The sequence below is a fragment of the Emydura macquarii genome, unplaced genomic scaffold (assembly GCF_026122565.2).
Source record: "Emydura macquarii macquarii isolate MOO-44397 ecotype Brisbane River unplaced genomic scaffold, CSIRO-AGI_Emac_v2 contig_1253, whole genome shotgun sequence".
NCBI lineage: Eukaryota > Metazoa > Chordata > Testudines > Chelidae > Emydura > Emydura macquarii.
In genome coordinates, this window is record NW_027131390.1 from 46,469,941 (window position 1) to 46,490,353 (window position 20,413).

Here is a 20,413-nt window from a genome sequence, read left to right on the forward strand (position 1 = left end):
AGATTGAGCTCTTAGTGTCTACCACTATAAGGCATGTTTTCTAGTCCTTTAATCATTCTCATGCCTCTTCTCTGAACCCTCTTTAATTTATCAACTCCCTTCTTGAATTGAGGACACCAGAACTGAACATAGTATTCCAGCAACAGTCACCCCAGTGCCAAATCCAGAGGTAAAATAACCTCTCTGCTCCTACTCAAGATTCGCTTGTTTATGTATCCCAAGATCACATTAGCTCTTTTGGTCTCGTCGTGACGGGGCACTCACGTTCAGCTGATTATCCACCACAACCCCCAAATCTTTTTCAGAGTTGCTGCTTCCCAGGAGCAATTTCCCCTACCCTGACCTACATTCTTTACTCCCTCTGAATGGTTTTCCCTTCCTCCAATCTCTACTTCACAGTTACACAGAGCCAGGAATGATCAAATGTTCCTCCGAGTAGGGACCTCAACTGAGAGAGAGAGCTTCTTGTGGGACACCCCTCACCCCCATTTGTGACCTGATCACTCCGGCTACTTCCCCCTTTGATGAGCACAGATTATGCCTTTGGCAACTGCTCACATAGAACAAAGACTGTTCTAATATCCTCTACCTTTAGTAGAGCTGGTTAGGAAATGTTTTTTGCCCACTGAGAAACATTTTGACCAAAAAAATGTATTTATACTTTGAAATTTTTCAGGTTTTTGCCAAAAAATTGAGAATCTTTTTTTGTTTTTTGGGGGTTTTTTTCGCCGGGGGGAGGCGGGGTTTATGGTTTGTTACTATGCCTCCGAGCACTAGTCATGAACTAGGATTCCATAGTGCAAGGTGCTGTGCGAACCCAGGACATAGAGATGGTCTCTGTCCGGAGGACATGACCATCAAAGTATAAGGCAACCAAAAACCCGAACATATGTGACATAAAAATAGTGGTTTGTACACAACCCTCCCTATTTTTTAGAAAAGCCACTTTCTGGCCAAAAAGCATTTTGTGTGACAGTTTTTGATCAGTTCAGATTTTTAGCTTTTTAATGCAGTTTAGCAGCTAGAGCCTTGGAAGGGACCTAGTACCATCTGACCAGCTCTCCACGGCCCCCAGCAAGGACTCCACACCCATGGCATAGCCATGGCCCACTCACTTTGAAAGCAGGCCCACCCAATCAGATTGTAAGCAATTCATCCTGCGTTTTTATCAGCCTCTGTTTCGCTTGTGACACAAGGCTTGTGCCCACCCGTTTCAACCACAGGCCTTGCCAAAAAATCATTTCTGGCTATGCCTCTGCTCCACACACCCCTAGTCATCTGCAAGCTGTAGTTCAGGACCTGGTGGTCAAAACCAAGTCTCTCTCTGGAAGCTGTGTACATATTTAATATAAACAAGACATGTTGTGTATCTCAACATTTACTAGCCCACTCTTCTCTTCCTCTCTGCTGCAAAAGTGGACGGTTCAGTGGTTAGGGCATTAACCTGGCACTTGAGAATTCCCTGCTCTGACACAAACTTCCTGTGGGCCGTTGGGCAAGTCACATAATCGCTTTGTGCCTCAGTTTCCCGTCTGTGCAATGCACTGCCCTGCCTTACAAGTTTCACAGATCCAAGTGTTGTCTGCATTGGAATCCAAGATTACGACTTGCTCTTTCTTTCTCGCTTTGCTTCCATCCTCTGGATCAAAGCCACTTCATATTGAGCTGAACCCAGTGCCAGATGTTTCCTCTGGATTCGGATGGGATTCTGCACGCTCCTCCCGGCTTTCTATATTAATATTGAACAGTTTTGTATCATTTTCACACACATGGTAGAACCACCATAAAGGGCGACTCTGCTTTCTAGAGCCATCACGAATCTCATTGTACAAAATATTCTTGGAGATAAGGTTTTCCCACCACCCCCATTCCTCTGACATGACCAAACCATCGCAACCTCCTCCTCTTAATAGTGGTTTCTAAATGTCAGTCCTGCGATAATGACTAGTCCCCTACTTCCAGGCTTCAGCCAATTGCCTGCAGGGGTCAGGAAGGAATTTTTTTTCCCCTGATGCACATTTGTAAACTGGGTGTTTTTTACCTTCCTCTTAATTATCAGAGGCTGGCCACAGCCAGAGAGGGAATACCCACTGTGGTGGAACCGTGTTCTGAGGAGGGTCAGAAGTTTCTCTATCTTAGATGCCTGACTGGTATATCTTGCTCACGTCTTCAGGATCTAATTGATTACAAGATTTGGGATCAGGAAAGAAATCCCCCCGCCACACTCCCCCAAGTTAGATTAGCTGGACTCCGAGAGTTTTTCACCTTCCTTGGCAGGATGGGACATGAATCTCCTGCTAAGATCAGAATATGTTTTACCTAATTAATTCTCTGCCGCCTCTGGGGCCAGAGGCATTGGTGGTACCTTCGTCTCCCCTGTTCTCTGCCTGTGGCCCACAACAGTTTAGTCTCCTAAGGACAAAATGTTTTTGTTTAACTGACAGTATTGGGTTCAACACAGGGGTAAATGGGTGAGAGGTGATGGCTGGTGTCACACGGGAGGTCAGACAAGATGATCTTATGGTGCCTTCTGGCCTTAAATCTGGGTCTTCTAAAGGATGATCCCCGAAGTCTTATGCTCCAGCCTGCCTTGTGTAGCAGGTCATGCTTTTAGCACAGGCTTGCTAGAGAGGAGCGGGCACTAAAAGAATGTAACACAACCAGATATTCAATTAAACAGACATCCTCGTCCTGTGATTCCCAAGGCCTTTTCCTTAATGACAGTACAAAGGAATTACGGTATATAGGACAGTCTATTTGCAAGAGTTTTGACTTATTTTTCACTTCCAGCTTGTGGTTTTGCACCCTTGAATTCCATTTCTAGATTTCAGTTCATCTGACGCTAATGTGGTGAAGGCAAAGCTTGAAGCAAAACCAGATGAAGTTGCTAAAATCGCTCTCTGTATTAGCCAGGGCTTCATATGATTCCATTTGACTCAGAAGATCAGGTTTTATTATGGAACAAAATCCACACCACAGAGCTCATTCTTAAAAAATCTTGTACCCATCCAGAGGCAGCAAATTTCACATTGGATTTTATGGGGTGCAGAAAAGTTCCAAGTGAAGTTCATCCAGCTATTCCTTCCAGGATGCACCCTGAGTTTTGCCGGCCCTCAGATTAACTGCAAAATATTTGCTTGATTTTTAGATCTAGCACAGTCATTGCTTTACAACTATCCACAAATAAATAAAATTGGAAACTCCCAACATTTGTGTAAATGGTCAGTTATCTCATTCTGCTTCGATGTAGAAAGCACAAAGCCGTAAATGCTTTCCACTGAAACTAATTTTTCTGCTTCAACCAGAACATGGTATTTGACACTTCTGTCAGCTTCTCCAATGTAGAACATGCTGATCACCCCTACAGGATTCAAACTATTCAAAGAGAGACCACTCTATTTTGGCACACTAGTTTACATTATTTTCACCAGCTGTAGGCTCAGCATCATATGCGGAGAAACAATCCTCAAACTCTTAGTAGCTGAAGGGAGAATCACTTCAGCCAATGCTGTGTTGTCTCGACAGATAAAGTTGACATTTCTGTAACTGTGTTGCCCTTTTAGGGATTTCATGGCATTCCAGGCTCTGTGGAACAGGTGAAGAGCATTCAGGAGCATGGATTTTCTCTCTGTTCCTGCCTTGCGTGTAAAATGCCCTGTCTGCATCTATTGCCTGTATGACTTTTGCTGCACCCAAAGACCTGTCACATAAAATTCAACAACGGGCTGCAATGCTGAGTCGAAGGAACCTCTCTGTGGCTCCTGGTTAAAACTCAGGCTATGTCAACACTTAAACCTCTATAGCTGCAGCCTGGCAACTGAGCTGCTCTGGCACGTAAGTGTAGACACTTACTACAGCAATGGGAGGGGTTCTCCCATCGCTCTAGTTAATCCACCTTCCCGAGAGATGGTGGCAAGGTCAATGGAGGAATTCTTCCATTGACCTAGCACTTTCTACACTGGGGGTTATGTTGGCTTAGCTATATTGCTCAGGGTTGTGGATTTTTCACACCCCTGAGAGACACAACTGGGTCGACTTAACTTTTTAGTGTAGACCTAGCCTCAGCCAGGTAATTGAAGAGAAGGCTGAGATAATTTCCTTGTCTTAGATGGAGAGCACCCCTTCTAAGAATACAACTAAGCCAGTGGCTCTCAACCTTTCCAGACGACTGTACCTCTTTCAGGGTCTGATTTGTCTTGCATACCCCAAGTTTCACCTCACTTAAAAACTACATGCTTGCAAAATCAGACATAAAAATACAAGTGTCACAGCGCACTATTACTGAAAAATTGCTTCCTTTCTCATTTTTACCATATAATTATAAAATAAATTAATTGGAATATAAATACTGTATTTACATGTCTGCGTATAGTCAATAGAGCAGTATAAACAAGTCATTGTCTGTATAAAAGTTTAGTTTGTACTGACTTTGCTGGTGATTTTTATGTAGCCTGCTGTAAAACTAGGCAAATATCTGGATGAGTTGATGAACCCACTGGAAGACCTCTGTGTACCCCCAGGGGTATGTGTACCTCTGAGCTAAGCTATTCCTGTCATGGGCAACATTAGTGGGGCTCATACAAATATTTCTGAAGAGAAAACTCTTTGGCTTTGGAACGCATTGGATTGGGCCAAATCTCATTCAACATTGACCCTGTCTTGCTCTAGCTGTGTAATACATCTAGCAGAGTGCAGCTTTCTAGGAGTTGGTTTTCCCAGAGGTTGTGTCTTCCCACGTGTTTGTGGTTATGACAAAGAAATATTGTTTAAATGGGGAAACAAATAGATTCCCCAGTCCCAAACCCTTTTTCCCCTTGGCTCTGAGCATGCATGCACTCCTGGGACTTTGGAGGTATGCCAAGTGAAGGGAAAATATTTGTGGGTTCCCACTGTTAAAATATGGGCTGCACAGCATAGATGGGATGAATTACACTGGCTTTGTTTTTGGGACCCAAGTAAGATCAATGTTGCACAGCTTTGGGTTGAGCTCTGTGGCATGTGTCCACAAATGAGACTTCCTGTCTTGTAGCACCCCCAAGCTCTCTGCCCCAAACCTGCAGCTACCCCAGCCAGAGAGGATCTGCTGCCCATATATTTGCAGAATCCATGTCTCACGGGCAGTGTCCAGAGGTCTAATGGCAGGGGACAGAAATGGCATGAACTTAAAAGAAGCCGCTGAAAATGTTTAAATACCAGCCTGAGTGAGCTCAGTGTGATACACGAGACCCAGTTCTTCAAACAATGGCATCAACTACAATTTCGTCTCCATTCCTATTCAGCTAGTGAAGTCTAAAATTCTTGTCCACAGTGAGTAAAATACACATTCTGTTCCACTTCCTAGGCCCCTCCCCTTTAGGGACTGGCTGGCTTTGGGTCTGATGAATGCAAAGGAACATCTTATGGTCTCGTCATACACGCAGAGAAATTAGATAAAAACATACATCATCTTGCTGGAAGGTTGCTACAGAAGACTACTTTATTTCTTAGAATTCAAAATGAACACACACGAACCCCAAAACAGAGAGAGACAAAGCAGGCTGCTCCCTAAGACAGAGGGGCAGCTCTCCCTACCTTACTGTCAGCAGACTAATCTCACGCTTCCCTATGGAGTCCCCTAGCCTGTCAGCAGGACCAGGAAACCCCTGAGAATTTAAAGTGATGACTATTTTCAATACACCACAAATCACACTATAAAAGGGTTGGAAGCCTCAGAGCACATTAGTGGTGCCTAACTGCAAAAATAAATAAATAAATAAATAAACATGGGTGAGACCTTTACTTGCTCTTTGAAGCAGTACTTGGAAGAGGAAGATGCTTTTAAAGTGTTTGACTAGGATGTGCCTTATGGAGTAGTGTGTACCTCTTGTTGGTCCCACTTAAAGCAATGGCTCCAAAGTTGTGACCTATGAACCTCTGCTGGTCGGTGGAGCCCTTTCTGGTTGTCCACAGAGGGCTGCTTGGTCAGGTGACATGGACCTGACTTTCCATTTTCTTTCCAGCTGCTTCTACATCTCTTCAGCCTCTTCCTTGCAAAGAAATCCCTGGAGGCCTGGAAAACCGGAACGGTCAGCCAGGCTGCTTCTGCTGGCGAGTGATCCCATGTAAGGGGAAGGAGGGAAAGAAACAGGTGGGACTGGAACAAACAGTGGCATTTGGGATGCCAGCCACCAATGGGGGAAAAACTATCCCCAAAAACAGGGGAGAGAGGATATAAAGCAGCCTATCCCAGAAAGAAGGAAGCACAGTGGCAATGGAGCATGTAGGGGGGAGAGAAGGAGGAGGAGATCAGAAGGCAGAGAAGCATATAGAGGGAAGCAAGAAAGGAAAAGATTAAATGAAGAGCAAAACACTTACCCCATTAGACAGCTAAAGATACTTTGCATTCTTTCCTGACGTCACTTCCCCAGCTGAGCAATTGCCGCTGCAGGGATGTTTTATAATTAATGAATGGAAGGGGAAGCGTCCACCAGACAGTGTCTCTAAGAAGCTGTGACCCTCTGCCCTAAAGCAAATCAGTGAGAAGTTGTATTTATTTTTCCGAATTATTATGATGGTTTGGTGCCAAGGCTGGCTTCTCACGGGTATGTGTGTGTCACTTGCTTGCCCTCCTGTAATCGTCAATACTCTAAGCCCTTTAGAATGTTCTACATAATTACATCAGTCCCAGGGCAATCAAGGCAGCCTGAAATGACTGGAAAGCTTTGTCACACAATCAGATTCTAGACATAAATTGTTGGGCTGCACAGCACTGAACAGAAAACAAGGGCTCCTACGGTACCTCTCCTAATCTGCAATCAGTGTCCCTCTCTGCAGAGGGGAATGTATTAAATCAACGATCACATACCTCCTGATTTTGAGAAGAGCAAAACATCGTTCTGTACCTGTCTCTAGACATGCTGGTGAAAATGCATCATGCAGGTGATATGTTTAGACTCCTCCAAGCAGGCAATCCTGACCAGCATAGCATACCAGCAGGGCCGTATTATCCATTAGGCACAATAGGCACAGTGCCTAGGGCCTACGAAACTTTCAGGGCCTACAAAAACATTTTTTATATATAATTTTATTTTTATTTTAAAAACTATTTATTAATAGCTTAAAATCAAATTAGTTATTTTGGTCGGGGGGCCTACAAAGGCAAGTGTGCCTAGGCCTACGAAGGTCTTAAAACGGCCCTGCGTATCAGGCTTTCTGTCATGAATCTGAAGTTATAACTGCTGCCAGCTGTGTGGTATATGGGTATGTGGGCTTGGGAGATGAAAAAGTCTTTGAAAATACAGTTGTGGGGAAAAATACAAGGATTCCAACTGGACTAGCTTTTTGCATAAGCCCCACATGTCCTAGGATGGTTAAGGAACCCAAATAATAAGATAAGTGAGTGAAGTGATGTGCAACAAAGATCCCGTTCTCACAACAAGGGCAGTAAGATGGCAAAAAAAGATCTTTGACCAAGCACATTCTGTTTCCTGGTGGACCCTGTGAGCACAAAAAGACAGAGGAGGATCTTAGATTGAACTAGATAAGTGACTCTTTCCTAGAAAAAAGGAGATGCACTTGAGCTGTCAGTTCCATCTTGAGGAGTCTGGCCTGTGGGTATGAGGCTTAGCTGGGTCATAATGCATGCAAAAGCAATGGCAAAGAGACGTTCAGAATCCAGGTAGCTGTTTTCCTTTGGTTTGGGGGAACCAAACTGGCTCAGGGCTTAATCTCTGTGGCCAATAGTGGTTTCAGAGTGGGTACAGTCATTTGGAAAGCTTAACACTGGAAAGAAAGCCATCAGGATTTCTTTTAGACTACAGAAGGCAATAGGTATGTGTTCTTGATTTGTAGATAGATCCCCACCGTTGATTACACTTCAGCTCCATAGGGAATGAGCTGCTAGGGCAATCAGCACCACTTTGACAGGGTTGTTTGCTTAGAGCTTGATCCAACACAAGATAAAGTCAATGGAAAGGCTCCCATTTACTTCAATGGGCTATGTATCAGGCCCTTAACTGAGATGTATGGCTGGGGGACTGTTTTGAGTGTGGATAATAGGATATCCAGAAGTAGATTAACGGGTCATCACCTAGTTAAAGGGGAGGCCAAGACACACACATCTCCAGTGCTGCTGATCAGGTCTTTTCTATAGGGGAAGGTTGCACAGGTTTAACCAAAGGTCTGAATTTACACTGATTTAGTTAAACTGGTGAAAGCACCCTGTGCAGGCACTCTTTTATTTCTGTTTTAAGAATGGCTTTTTTGGTTTGTCCTAGTCAATTCAAGTACAGATTTAAGCTAAACCACTATAAGCCTCTTGTGTACTGAAATAAGTATGTCTACACAGGGACTTGCACCAGTTTAACTAAATCAGTTTAAATTAAACCAATGCGACTTCCTTGTGTAGACAAGGCCTAAGTCCTGCTTGAGACAATGGTATAGTGTACATGCTTGGCTCTAACTTCTACTTTGTTTTTTTCGGCAGACTGAGTTTCTGGTAGCCAAGAGAATCTGGGTCCTAGATGCAGTTGTGTCACCATGTAAATTCACCTTCACCAATGGCCGAGGTGTTTCAGATCTCCCAGGGTCAAAGACAGGGAGAGACAGAGCACAGTAGGGGCTCCTTTCCAAGCCGACATGGGATGGGAGGCCAGGTGAGATACAAGATGTCTTTCTGATCTTGTTGTATCACGATCCTCTAAAAGGGACGGGTCCTTTCAGCCCTTTGCTGAGAAACAAAGTGCAAAGAGATGTGATGAGTTCAAGTCAATGAATGGCTGTTTATCGAGGTGGAAATCAAATTTCAGCCATCATGTATTTCCAGGGCAGAGAGGACCTGATCCAATGCCCAGTGAAGTTGGTGGACAGATTCTTATTGGATCAGGTCCATAGTGAGAAGAAGGCGGTCAATTTAATGCCAACCAGACCTGGCTAACTGCTTTGCTGACTTGCTGCTTGCTGACTTGCTGCCGGATAGCATTGTTCATGGGCCCGGGCCGAGAGACACATTTCTCAGCTGGAAAAAAGTGATAGTTTGCATCTACGTGCTGTGCTCTGCAACTCAGAGATGGCGGGGGGGAGCGGGGAAAGAGTTGCTGCTTTTTAGAAAAGAATCTGAAGCAAAGCCTCACCCTTGAACCACCTGGAAATTTGGGGTGCAGTTTCCAGCTCCGAACGTGTACATGAATATGTTCCATCTTTCTAATGGGCAAATCAAACCTGGCTCTAGATACCCCCAAATTTCTGCAACGTTTAAAATCCGGTTTTGTGTTTTGTAGCATAAGCTTCTCTGCTTTTCATGGCAAAAAAAAATCAGCTCTCTTATTGTTTTGCCCTAAGATATCTGACCATCCCCTGTGAAGCAGGCTAAGGGCCTGAATTTCAGAAGCATGGTACATCCGTCCACAAATCCCATGGGAGTTGCAGCTGTCGAGGTCCTTTGAAATTCAGACTGTCTTTCTGAAATAGCTGCAGGTTTGGGGCAGCCAGCTTGATGTGCTCCGGGCAAGGAAATCTGATTTAGGGACACTTCCCTCAGAGCTTATGCCAAAGCTGTGCAACTTTGATCTTGCTTTGGTTCCAGCAAACAGAGCCAGTGTAATTCAGCCCTGCAGTAACGCGCTGCCAAAGGACTTCTGCGACTATTTCCCATTTGCTTGTCACAAATGTTTAGCCATGACCACAAGCTATGGGGAGGCATCACCCCAGCAGAACAGTTTGGCCTCAATTCAGCAAAGCACTAAAACACGTCCTTGATTTTTTTATTTTTTTTAAAATTTCAGTGGGGTTTAAGCACGTGCTAAGGCATTTTGCTGAATAGGGGCTATGAAGTGGCATATGAAAGTTAGCATTCCTGAATGCTATTCCTTAATGACAATGCAGCACAGTGTTCAACTGGTGTAATTTGAAAGGGGACTAGGGATGAATTTAATGTAAATGCTTTTTAAATCAAGACTGGATGTCTTGCCCAAAGAGATGCTCTAACTCACCAAGAGAGTGCAGACTTGTGGCAGGAATCCGTCAGTGAGGTTTTATAGCCCACGTTATGCAGGAGGTCAGATGAGAGGATCCTAAATGGCCTTCTGGCTTTAAAATCTATTAACCCCTAAAATAATTCTGAGTATGGTTAAATCCTCCTTTGGTTTTCTTTGGCGAATGACTACGGCTTCCCATAATTCCTTTGTTTTCTGCTCATCCCACCCATCCTTACTCTTGTTCTGCCCCCTGCCCTCAAACTTGTAGAGTCCAACCCGAAGATCAGGGCCATTGGATCAGATGAAACAAAAGAATTACAAAGATACATTTGCCATGTTAATCAGGAGTAAAATAGGATAAGAACACACTGTATGTAAGAGAAACATCTGAGACCCATCAAAGAAAGAGAGGCAGAACTTTACTTAGCAATTGGGCTGTGGGGGGGACAACCGCACAAAATCTGACACATGGAGCCCAGACTATTCCTATTGACTTCAAAGGGCACTGGATCAGGCTCATAGGGAACAAAGGAGATGCTCAGAATTGTATGCACTGAAGGAGTATAAAACTGTGATCCTTCAACCCACTCAAATCTCTCTGGGATCAGAGAAATAGGGAGAGGGAAGACATTTAAATGGCAAACCCTGTTCGTGGAGGCATCAGTGATCTGACAAAAATTCAGCCATAACATGATCAAAACTACTTGTGCTCCTCCTAATAGTCTGATCTGCTAGGATTGAATATGGTATGTTTTTTGCAATGGGAATAAGCAGCTGTTCCAACATACCTAATGTTTTTTACAGCAAGAGCTACTGTATAAATGGTTCTATGACCACTTTTGATTTGCAGAAAGTTTAATGTGCTCTAAATTTTGTATTTAGATTTAGTTTGCAAGCAGTCATTCCTTTTTAGAGTCACATTTGAGAATGCAGCTGAAACTGCATTTTGCTTGGTTTTAGTTTGAAACTAGGAGAAAAAACTCTGTGAAAAAGAATAGCCACCTGAAATAACAGATCTCTCTCTGTCCCTTATATGGAAAGAAGAGGGCTTTTTGCCCAAAACATGCCCTAGATTCATAAACCATGGGAAACTTTTTGGTGAATCTGGGAAACATTTATGTTTTGTAACAAAAATGAGAAACCAGTTGAGTTTCTCCTGCTCTTGAATTTAATTACAGAAGCTTCAACCTAGCTAACAGACAACTTTCAGAGGACAAATAAGTCAGTTCTGCAAAGCTGTAAATATTATAATTCTGACATAGCAGCACTTCTCTACTTAAAAGGCTCAGCTTCTGAAGGCTATAAGAAGCTACAGCAAATACATGAGCTCCATAACCTGGCTACATTGAACCTGATCCACACTGCGGTGCATGAACTTTCTATAAAAGGTCTCTTTACTGCTGCCTCTTTTCCTTGAGAAGCTCTGTTCACTCTAGGTCCTTTATTATGCACTCCAGTTGCTTTTGATATTGGAAGCGGGAGTCACTGGAAGTTTGGGCTGCAAAAATAAAGTAAGTTGCAGCTTCTTCATTGTTTTGAGGATCTGAGCATAAGCCAAGGTTCTTGAGAAACGGGCACCTCTGTCAACAAGCACATTATAAATATTTATAAACACCATATTTTTGTAAATGCCTGGTGGTTGCATTATTTGCTAATCTGCAGAAGTAGCAGGACAACTCCATCTTTAAAATAATCCTTATGTCTGGCAATCAGTGTGCAAGGGTTACCAAAACAAGCTCCAGAAATAAGACCTACCAATAGCGAGAATCACAACTTTGCTTCAGCTAAAGTCCGATCCTTGGTGGGGGCAGAGGGGAGATGGTTAGAATACACAATATTCTAAAGACCATATAACAAAATCTGATAGCCTGGTTAATGTGTCTGTAACGCACTCAGAGATCCTGAAATGCAGGGCACTGCATAAATGCAAAATTGTTATTAGTCACAAGCTTGAGAGTGATTAAAAAAATAAAATAAAAAAATCCCCAGTTACAGAAGTGCACTATTATTTCTTGTACTTCCAACAGCTGTATTCTTTGCGCTGTAAATTGATTTGCATCTAATTATATTAAAAAGTAGTTAGCTAAAGAATATGGAATCTCTTCCCTGTTGAATACAATATGTGTTCTTGTAGACACCTTCACACAAGGTGCATGTGTTCCATGCTGATTTAATGTTTCTGGCTCTCACTCGTTCGCCACCCACCTGCTCACTGACTTTGCCGCCGCCTCCTCCTTCCTGCCCCCCCCCCCCTCTTAAGTTTCTATCATTCTTCCTTTCTCCACCTTTTTCCCAAAGCACAGCTGGCTTTAGGGCCTGCGCCCTGGGGAAAACCACCAGATGGCCACTGCTATCAGTCTGCAGTAATCCTCACAGATTTGTCATGAAATATTTTGCTGTCCCTAATGATTTGTCTGTCCGTTATGACTTTTACTCTGACAGACACTTATTGTTTACTTGGGTTATTGCTGACCTCATGGTCTGTATTTAGTTTAGTTCTACTTACTTTCTATTCTTATTCGATTGCTCTCATGATACCCTTCTTCAATCTTGTGGCTTGTCTCACTATTATTTTTTAATCTCCTTGTTCTGCTTCTCTTCTCATACCGCTATGCTCTGCTCTCCTCCAGCTCACTGCTTTTCTTCCCATCTTGTTTCTTTTCTCCTTCCCTTTTCTTCCATTTCGCTTGGAATTGTCTCGTTTTGTTTGTTTGCTTTTGGTACTGTTGGCTAGCAGCATTGGAAATGCTGCAGAGGTTGATTGTAAGATACTAAATGGACAATGATGCTGCCTTTCTTGATGGAAAGGCCAAATCTATGTTTGCCACCCATCTGTGTTTAGCAGACCTTGCCGTTGGCTGGGAAAGCTGGAATGGCGTGTCCTTGCAAACTTCTATTGTAGGATGATTTCACCTTTAAGCTGCCACTCTGTGGTTGCACATAGTAAATACAATATTGTTCTCAGTGAAAATGAACAGATAAAGTTGTTTGAATGCACTCAGCCCAGCGGCAGTGTGAATGGCTCTCCTGTTTGCAGCAAATAGGCCGTGCCAGGGATCGTTTTTGGTTTAAAAATGCATTGTTCACGCACAGCTGCTGGAAGTGACCATGGAGCAGTGTAGTGCCCTGGAGATGTACAGAGCCGGATTTACACATGCACCCCTAGACACAGCATCTTTAGTGCACACCCTGCCTACAGCGGACCTTTGTGTTTTCTGCACATGGAAGGGGGCATGGGCGCAGCAATGGGGGGCTGGGGTGGGAGGGGAGAGGGGCTGACCAGGCCAGCTCCTTGCGGGTGAGTGGGGGGGAGATGGGCAGGGGTGACCAGATTGGCCAGCTCCGGGCTGGGAGAATATACACACCCCTGGGCTCCAACTTCTGGCCTGGCCAAGAGGCGGGGCTTGGGGGGGAAGAGGAGGAGCAGGGGGCGAGGCCAGAATTATGGCACTCATGTGCGGCCCCTGAATTGACCGGGACGCCTAGGCATGGGTCACGTTGGCCCGTGCAGTAATTTTCCACTGTTTGGGTGCCCCTAGAATGCCAGTGTCCCAGGCATGTGCCTACTGTGCCTAAATGGAAATCCAGACCTGGAGATGTGCAGTTCTGAACTGTGCTAGAATTATATTCTGTGCAGCCACCCTGAAAATGGTTTTGCATGTCCCATGATGTGCCCGTCCCTGCTCAGGCTGAGAAATGGAACTCTCAGCAGAATATCTCTCCTATAGAAGCCAAAGCACCCCAGTGAAGATTTTAAAAGGTCAGCAACATGTGTCCAAAGCTACGCTGACCTGTCTTACTCATGACTGCATTTTCTTCTTCCTGGGTTGTGTTAATCCTGCATTCTTCATGCCTGATCACCTGGCCCTTCCCTCCACTGAATTATAGCAACTGAATTATACCTCCCTACATTCTTCTTCCTCCTTGTTCAGTCACCCAGCACCTCTGGCTGTATCCTTAGTCCCCATGTGCATTGTATCACAATGCCCTGCATCTTCCCTTTTGTATGACGCTTCTCTCTACAGAGCTGCATCAATTTAGCCATTATTCAGTGGCAGATAGTTAGCATATCTGTGGGCTTGATTTCATGTGCTGGAATACCATTGAAACGTTTAGTTGCAGCAATCTGACACGTTCGTCCAAAGCTCAGAGGCTTGGTGGGTGTTTCTGCTGCTGCTGTCAGGAATTTTCCAGTGAAACCATTTTAATGTCAGGAAAGGCCAATTTGCTAAAATCAAAATGGTTTGCGGGAAAGGGTCGATTTCAGCAATTTAAATTTTTTTTTTTAATTCACAAAATGTTTCATTTTGGCTCCTTTGAAATGAACATTTCTTCCCTCCCCCTCCCCCCGGTTTGAAATGGCTTTTTGTTTCAAAAGTTTAAGAATAGCAAAAACTTTAAAAAAAATCAAATCAAATCAAAATGAAACATTTGAAGTGACTCAAATCGAACTTCTCTTAGGTTTATATTTTCATGATTTCAGCTTTTTATCCTGCATGGGAATGGGGAAGTTTCTCGGTATCTTGAAAATATTCATGGGACAGGAAAACGGTTTCCCACCCCAGCCCTACTTCTTACTTAGTATTTACATTGCCGTAGCACCTAGAGGCTTCCATCAGCTCAGGGCCCGGTTGTGATAGCTCTTGTGCAAACTCGTAGTAAATGACAGCAAGATGCCAGGATTTATTAAAGATCTTTTTCTGTCACTGTAAATGTACACAGCCCTTTACAAAGGCTTACTAGAGTGTAAGCGGAGCCTGATCCAAGTCCCACATGGGAATCTTTCCATTGATTTTTTCCCCATAGTGAGCTTCCCCTTCAGATTTGCACCCTCACCACTTTGGGGGCACGACCCCTATTGATCACCCAGAATCCACAGCCACTGCTCTTTGCTTCCTCCCAGTTTGTGTAGGGAGAGCATTTAACCCTTTACATACTGGAAATGATTCACAGCCACCCCCAAAAAGCCCCTTAACTGTGATTGATGCATTTTAATTTCCTTCACTGGGTGCTCAGGCTGTTTCATTTCCCTGTTCAGGGCTCACTTTTGTCTCCTCTTATTAATCTGTTGCAATCCATAACCAGAGCGGTTGGTAGCTCATGGAGAACATAGCCAGCCATAACCTGAAAACTTTGTGGGTTTGGTTTTTTGATGAAATTCAGGCAGAATTTTTCCATTTGACTGGCCCTATCTGTGCGGCTAGATCTGTGCCATGTGGAAAAGCCGCTGGTGTTCTTTGCGAATGTGGAAATGGTAATGCCGGCTCCGAAGGTCCTCGAAGTGAATGTAAAGAGACTTTTGCCTTTGGTGGCTGTTGGATGAGGCCCTACGTAAATACCATATCTAGTCTTTAACCATCCACCATGCAGGAAAGGCTGGCTAGCTAGGATTCCTGTACAGAGTCTTCCTTTTTGTTGTATTGCAGCCTCTCATCTTGAAATGAAATTACACACCAGTTGTCATCCCTCTTAGCCAGGAGATAGCTCATTAGCATCTGCATCTTCTGGATGAAAATGGCTTGTTTGTTATGCCGGGCTCTGTTCAATACCCCTTGCAGGTTGGTTTGCAAGTCAAGTTTCCATTAGTATTTTCCAAACTATTCACTTTTGGGGCTGAAATACTCAGTCTTTGGTCTCTGCCCAAAGGTAAATATGTGTTGGGAAAATTCTGAGTAAAATCTATTCCACTATTTTTGAGAATGGGATGGCGGGGAGGGATGTTTTCTTCTTCTTTAATTGTAAAATCACATTCTCTTGAATAAGGTTATTGATCAGCAGTGAAAGCAGCTGGTGTTTGACACTTGCCAGGGACATAGTTCAGTGATCACTGAGGCTTTATTCGGTTTTGAGAGAAGGAATTCGTTCTCAATCGGTAAATCATTTCTGAGCATGCTCAGTGTCTGCAGTAGCTCATGACTGAGAGTATCAGCCTCAAGGCAGATTGTGAAGAAGCAGGGCACAAACCTCAAGCTGGTTGTGTGTTCTGCACTTCGATTTCACCGACCCACCCTCAAGTGTGAATTCCTCAAGCATAGAACAGCCTTACCTTGGAGTTGCAGACAGTCCCCTTGGGCACGCCGGTCTGTCTTGACACTTGGACAAGATTGCTTTTGTGCTAGATGGTCCCTTGCACCAAAAATCACAACAATAGTCAGGTTTCTCCCAGTCCCAAAGGACCAGTCACTTTATCTCAGGTCAGTTGCACCCTAGATCTCTCACCGAGGACGACGCTTGCAGCCAATCCCTATAATAAGCTATCTAAAGATTTATTAAGTAAGAAAAGAAATGAGTTATTTACAAAGTTAAAGCAAGTAAACAAACACACACACACACACACGAGTTAGTCTTGGGTTCCAAAAGGGTAATAGAAGCTGCTATAATATGTAAGCTCTAGATGGCTAAGCTAGGCTGAGTACTTGGGGCCTCATGCTTATGCTTAGAAAACTGTGCCCCTAGGAGTTCAAGCAGCACAGAGATACAGTTCCTTCTTGTGTCAGGGATTTTTATTCACTACCCCCAAAGTTCAAGGGGATGGGATGAATCCCCCTGCTCATCTCCTCGTCATGGGTGTGGGGGAAGAAAGAAATCAACAAGTCTGTTGTTCTCTGGTGTTCCACAAGGGCTTGTTTGGTATCTATAGGCCTTCTTTTGTTTGACAGGAGATGACACCTCTTGTGGAGAACAAGTATTTTCCCCTTGGCAATGCTTCTCTCCTGATTGAGGTGGGGAAGGGGTGTTATAGTTTTAGAGCAAACACGCAAATACTACCCTATAACCTGTAATACAGATGATATAAGTGAGATTAATGCAGGCAGCAACTCCAAAAGCATTTCATAAAGTCTAAACCCATTTTTATAAACCTAATAAGTACCTATTTTAACGATACTAGCACAGGGGTGAGTCAGACTGGTTTCCAGGGGCCTTGGCGTGAGCGGGCACCTGGTCTGCCCGTGACACGCTCAGGTGGCCAGTACTCAATTGTTTCTTTTCCCCCGCAAGGTCTGAGCCCTTTCCCCTGTGTAATGTGACTCTGTGTTTTCTTATCCCAGATGCCCAGGCCTGGTCTGTGAGTTGTTATACTGGTTTAATTAAAGGGCTGATTTTTATACCAATCTATTTACACCAGTGCAGCTATATGTGTGGAGACTCTCTGAAGTCCATTTAAACCTGGCTTCTATCAGTTTAACTTGCACCAGGCATCCCCTCTCACCCCTCCACCCGCCTCCCAAAAAGACATTTTTAATGTCCGAACAGGAGTAGGGTCACCAACAGTCCCTTATTATGAGGGGCGTCCTTTATTTTTGCATCTCTGTAAAAGAAGATCAGGAGTTGCCAAGTGCTGCAAAAAGCAGCAGGAAATACCCCTGGTGAAAGTAGGTGAATGCTGCATTAATAATAATGCTGCTGATAATTTTGGTAGGAGAGGTGGAGCGGGGGTGCTAAAAAAAACGTCGCTTATTTTTGAAATATGATGTCAGCCACCCTAAACAGGAGAGAACTGTGCATAGGTCTTTCACTTTTCTGGTCTCTCTCTGTAATTTTTGCCCCATGTGCTGATACACTCTGCCCTTGATAAACTTGCATTTTAACCATCTACTTAGTCTCTATCTTGTTTTCTACTGGAAAAAATACCAGCACCAGTGTTGGAGACGTGAGGTAGCCCCTCTTCCAGGCCAAACAGCAGCAGAAGCCAAAGCAAGAGCTCCCACTGCGCTTATCTACCCACCTTGGAAGCTGTAACCTTTGCCTTTTCCTTCACCCCATTCATCTGATTGAAGTATGAAACTTTTTTTTTGATGTTAGTTAAGGGTCTTGACCTATTGCCTGAGTGAGAGCTACAGGATTAGATCCTCTGTTCCCCTCTCTTTGTAAATCGAAAACAGGCTATTTAAAAGCTTAAGAAGTTTGTTAAAGGTGACCTGCAAAGGAGGAAAAAATAGTCTTCTGCATTTTTTTTTCTCCCTTGGCTATTTATTATTTATAGTGAAGACCTTCTTTTTAATAATAAACTAAATCATCCCGTCTGGAATACTGTAAGTCAATGGGAGAGCTAACGAAACAGTGTCATTGCAAGAAGGTGAAAGTTGAGCAATTGACGGGGCAGGAGCTTTTAATTAGATTGGCTAAAACTGTTCTGGGTTCTGTTTATTTTTTGCTAACCCCATTTAACTTCAATGATCGAACAACATTTTTTGAGAAAGGACAGCTTGGTTAAAGATTCAATAGTCCAGTCCCTTCTGTTAGTGTGTGAAAGTGAATCACAAACTGAAGGCCTTCAGCAAAAAAGGGAAGGACCAGATTTTGGCTGCCAATGGTTATAACTGAGGCAAATCTCCACTCCAGACAAGGCCTAATAAAGCAGCCTCATTTGGAAATCCTAGTGTCCCAGAATTCAGGTGAATATTCCCGGCAGGAGTTATATCCTTCATTTTAAGGCTTCCATTGTGATTCTCAGTAACACCAAGATGGCAACTTAATCCAACCTCGCTGCATCAATAGCCCGTGTGGTCTCCACCAAGTGCTGAAGAATTGGACATAAGCATTCACTTGTTAGTCCAATACATGCCCCCTCAAGCTTAATACTTTACTGGAACTGTTTCTCAAACTGTACCTACTTAAGAACATGGTCCAGGTAATTTGAATAATCTGGGTCTTGTTACTGTTGTTCACAAAGAAACGAGTGACAAGATCCCTTGGCAGCTAGAGACTGAAAGTTTACTGAATCTTCCTTCTCCCTTCTGCATGCGATGTGTTGCTGTAGGGTTGCTGGTCTGAATCACTGTAGTGCTGGGTTACAGGTGATCCGTGCTTATTAGTCCTGGAAATCAAGTCTTTGTTCTGGACTTTACAGTCGTGTACAGGAGGGAATGGTCAGATCTGATATTTGCAAACTTTCACCTGGGTGAGTTTACTCTTAGCTGACACAGACGTGCCTCGCCTGGTCTGCATTGACTGTACGTCATGAATAGCATCCTGTCATTTTCACCCAGTTGTCCACTATCATGTTCATAGGCAGCAACTGTCTGTAGTCTAGGCAAGGCCTGAGGGTGTCAGCACACCGCTCGTGTTCAACTCTCCCTCTCATCAGGTGCCGATTTTAAAAAAAAGTGACCTGTTTTGAAGATCGAGACAAGCCTCTCTGTCTCCTTCCACAAACCATGAGCCTGGTGTCTCGATCCAAATACTGAACAAGGGTCCCCCACCATAAATGTCATTGAAAAGCAACACATTCCCATTGATTCAAGGAACTACTCTATGCAGCATCCGAGTGATTGTAGAACTCCCTGCTGCATACTATTTAAATAAGATGAGACAACCTGGTATGAATTATAATAGCATCTGCTGCTATTCTAATAAAGTAGGCAGGATAAAAACTGCAAGGGCTATCAATCCTCATGTATCAGTGCATAAATTCATCCCCGGATGGACTCAGGAAGAAACTTTACCACTGTGGTATAAAATTGCACTATTGGATGCTTCATGAGAGACATTTACACCTCTCTTTGAGTAGCCCAGTGCTGGAAAAAGACTTTTGGACTAGCTAGAATTCCACGTCTAGGCTCCCGTGTGGGGAATACATTGCTGCCAAGCTTCTGTGTCCAGCTCAAGAGATGTTAATGGACAATAATTACTTAGCGTGCACATATAAGTGGAATCCTGTGATCCAAATAACCAGCTCCTACTCTGGAACTCTCGCCCGTGGAGAGGAGAACCGCGTACAATCTAGTCAGAGCAGTATTAGCCTTTCTTTTCTGAGTATTGCACGGGGGGAGCCATTTCTGGGACTGCAGCTTTGTGCAAAGGGTCTGGTATGGAAGGATTCCGCTGGGAACAAGGGAGCTAATGATACTCCAGTTACATAGACACAGAGCAGAGGGGAGGTTCCTGACATAGTAGTCAACTGGCTTATGTCAGTGGAATTATAATTGCTATTAGCAGAAGAGTGAAGGATTTGCTCCTAAGCAGGGGTTGGTTATACCTAAGAGAAGGGAGAGAAGCGCAGATCCCCACAGGAATTTAGGCACCTTTGGGCAGATCCAAGGGGAGTTAGGTACCTAAATACCTTTGAGGATTTGGGTTGGGGTGCTGTAATGGAGGGAAGAAGGAAGGATTTCGATGCCAGTAAATCAAAGACCAATAAAGTCAACCCAACCTTGTTTGTTTTTCTCTCTTTCAGCCCATCACTTTATCGTGGTCACAGCATGCCAAGAAGCAGACTATGCCCAGCTGATTGAGGATTACTGCCTAAGCCAGTTTAAATTTGACATGGAAGTGATCGGGCAGACGCTGTGGTGTGACTGGGATCAGACAATAGGGTGAGTGTCTTGTTGCTATTCTCTCCAGCTCTTTCTAATTTAACAAAGCAGGGTGTCCTGGCCAGGGACCTCTTGTTTGCAGCCAATCTATCTCAGGGTTTAGTACTAGTGCTACTATAGTGTCTGAGCACCATGCATCCATGT

General features: G+C 43.9%; 1 protein-coding gene across 3 annotated transcripts in view; it reads left to right on the plus strand.

The window, feature by feature from the left end:
- RAMP1 (receptor activity modifying protein 1) overlaps positions 1-20,413 on the plus strand; it is a 119,226-nt gene that overhangs the window by 42,273 nt on the left and 56,540 nt on the right. For 2 of the 3 annotated variants that reach the window (XM_067549805.1, XM_067549806.1), the window contains exon 2: positions 20,131-20,269. In XM_067549805.1, coding sequence (XP_067405906.1) covers positions 20,131-20,269 — 139 coding nt within the window. Of the gene's footprint in view, positions 1-5,999; positions 6,102-20,130; positions 20,270-20,413 lie in introns of all 3 variants that reach the window. The other variant, XM_067549804.1, reaches the window with a different exon arrangement.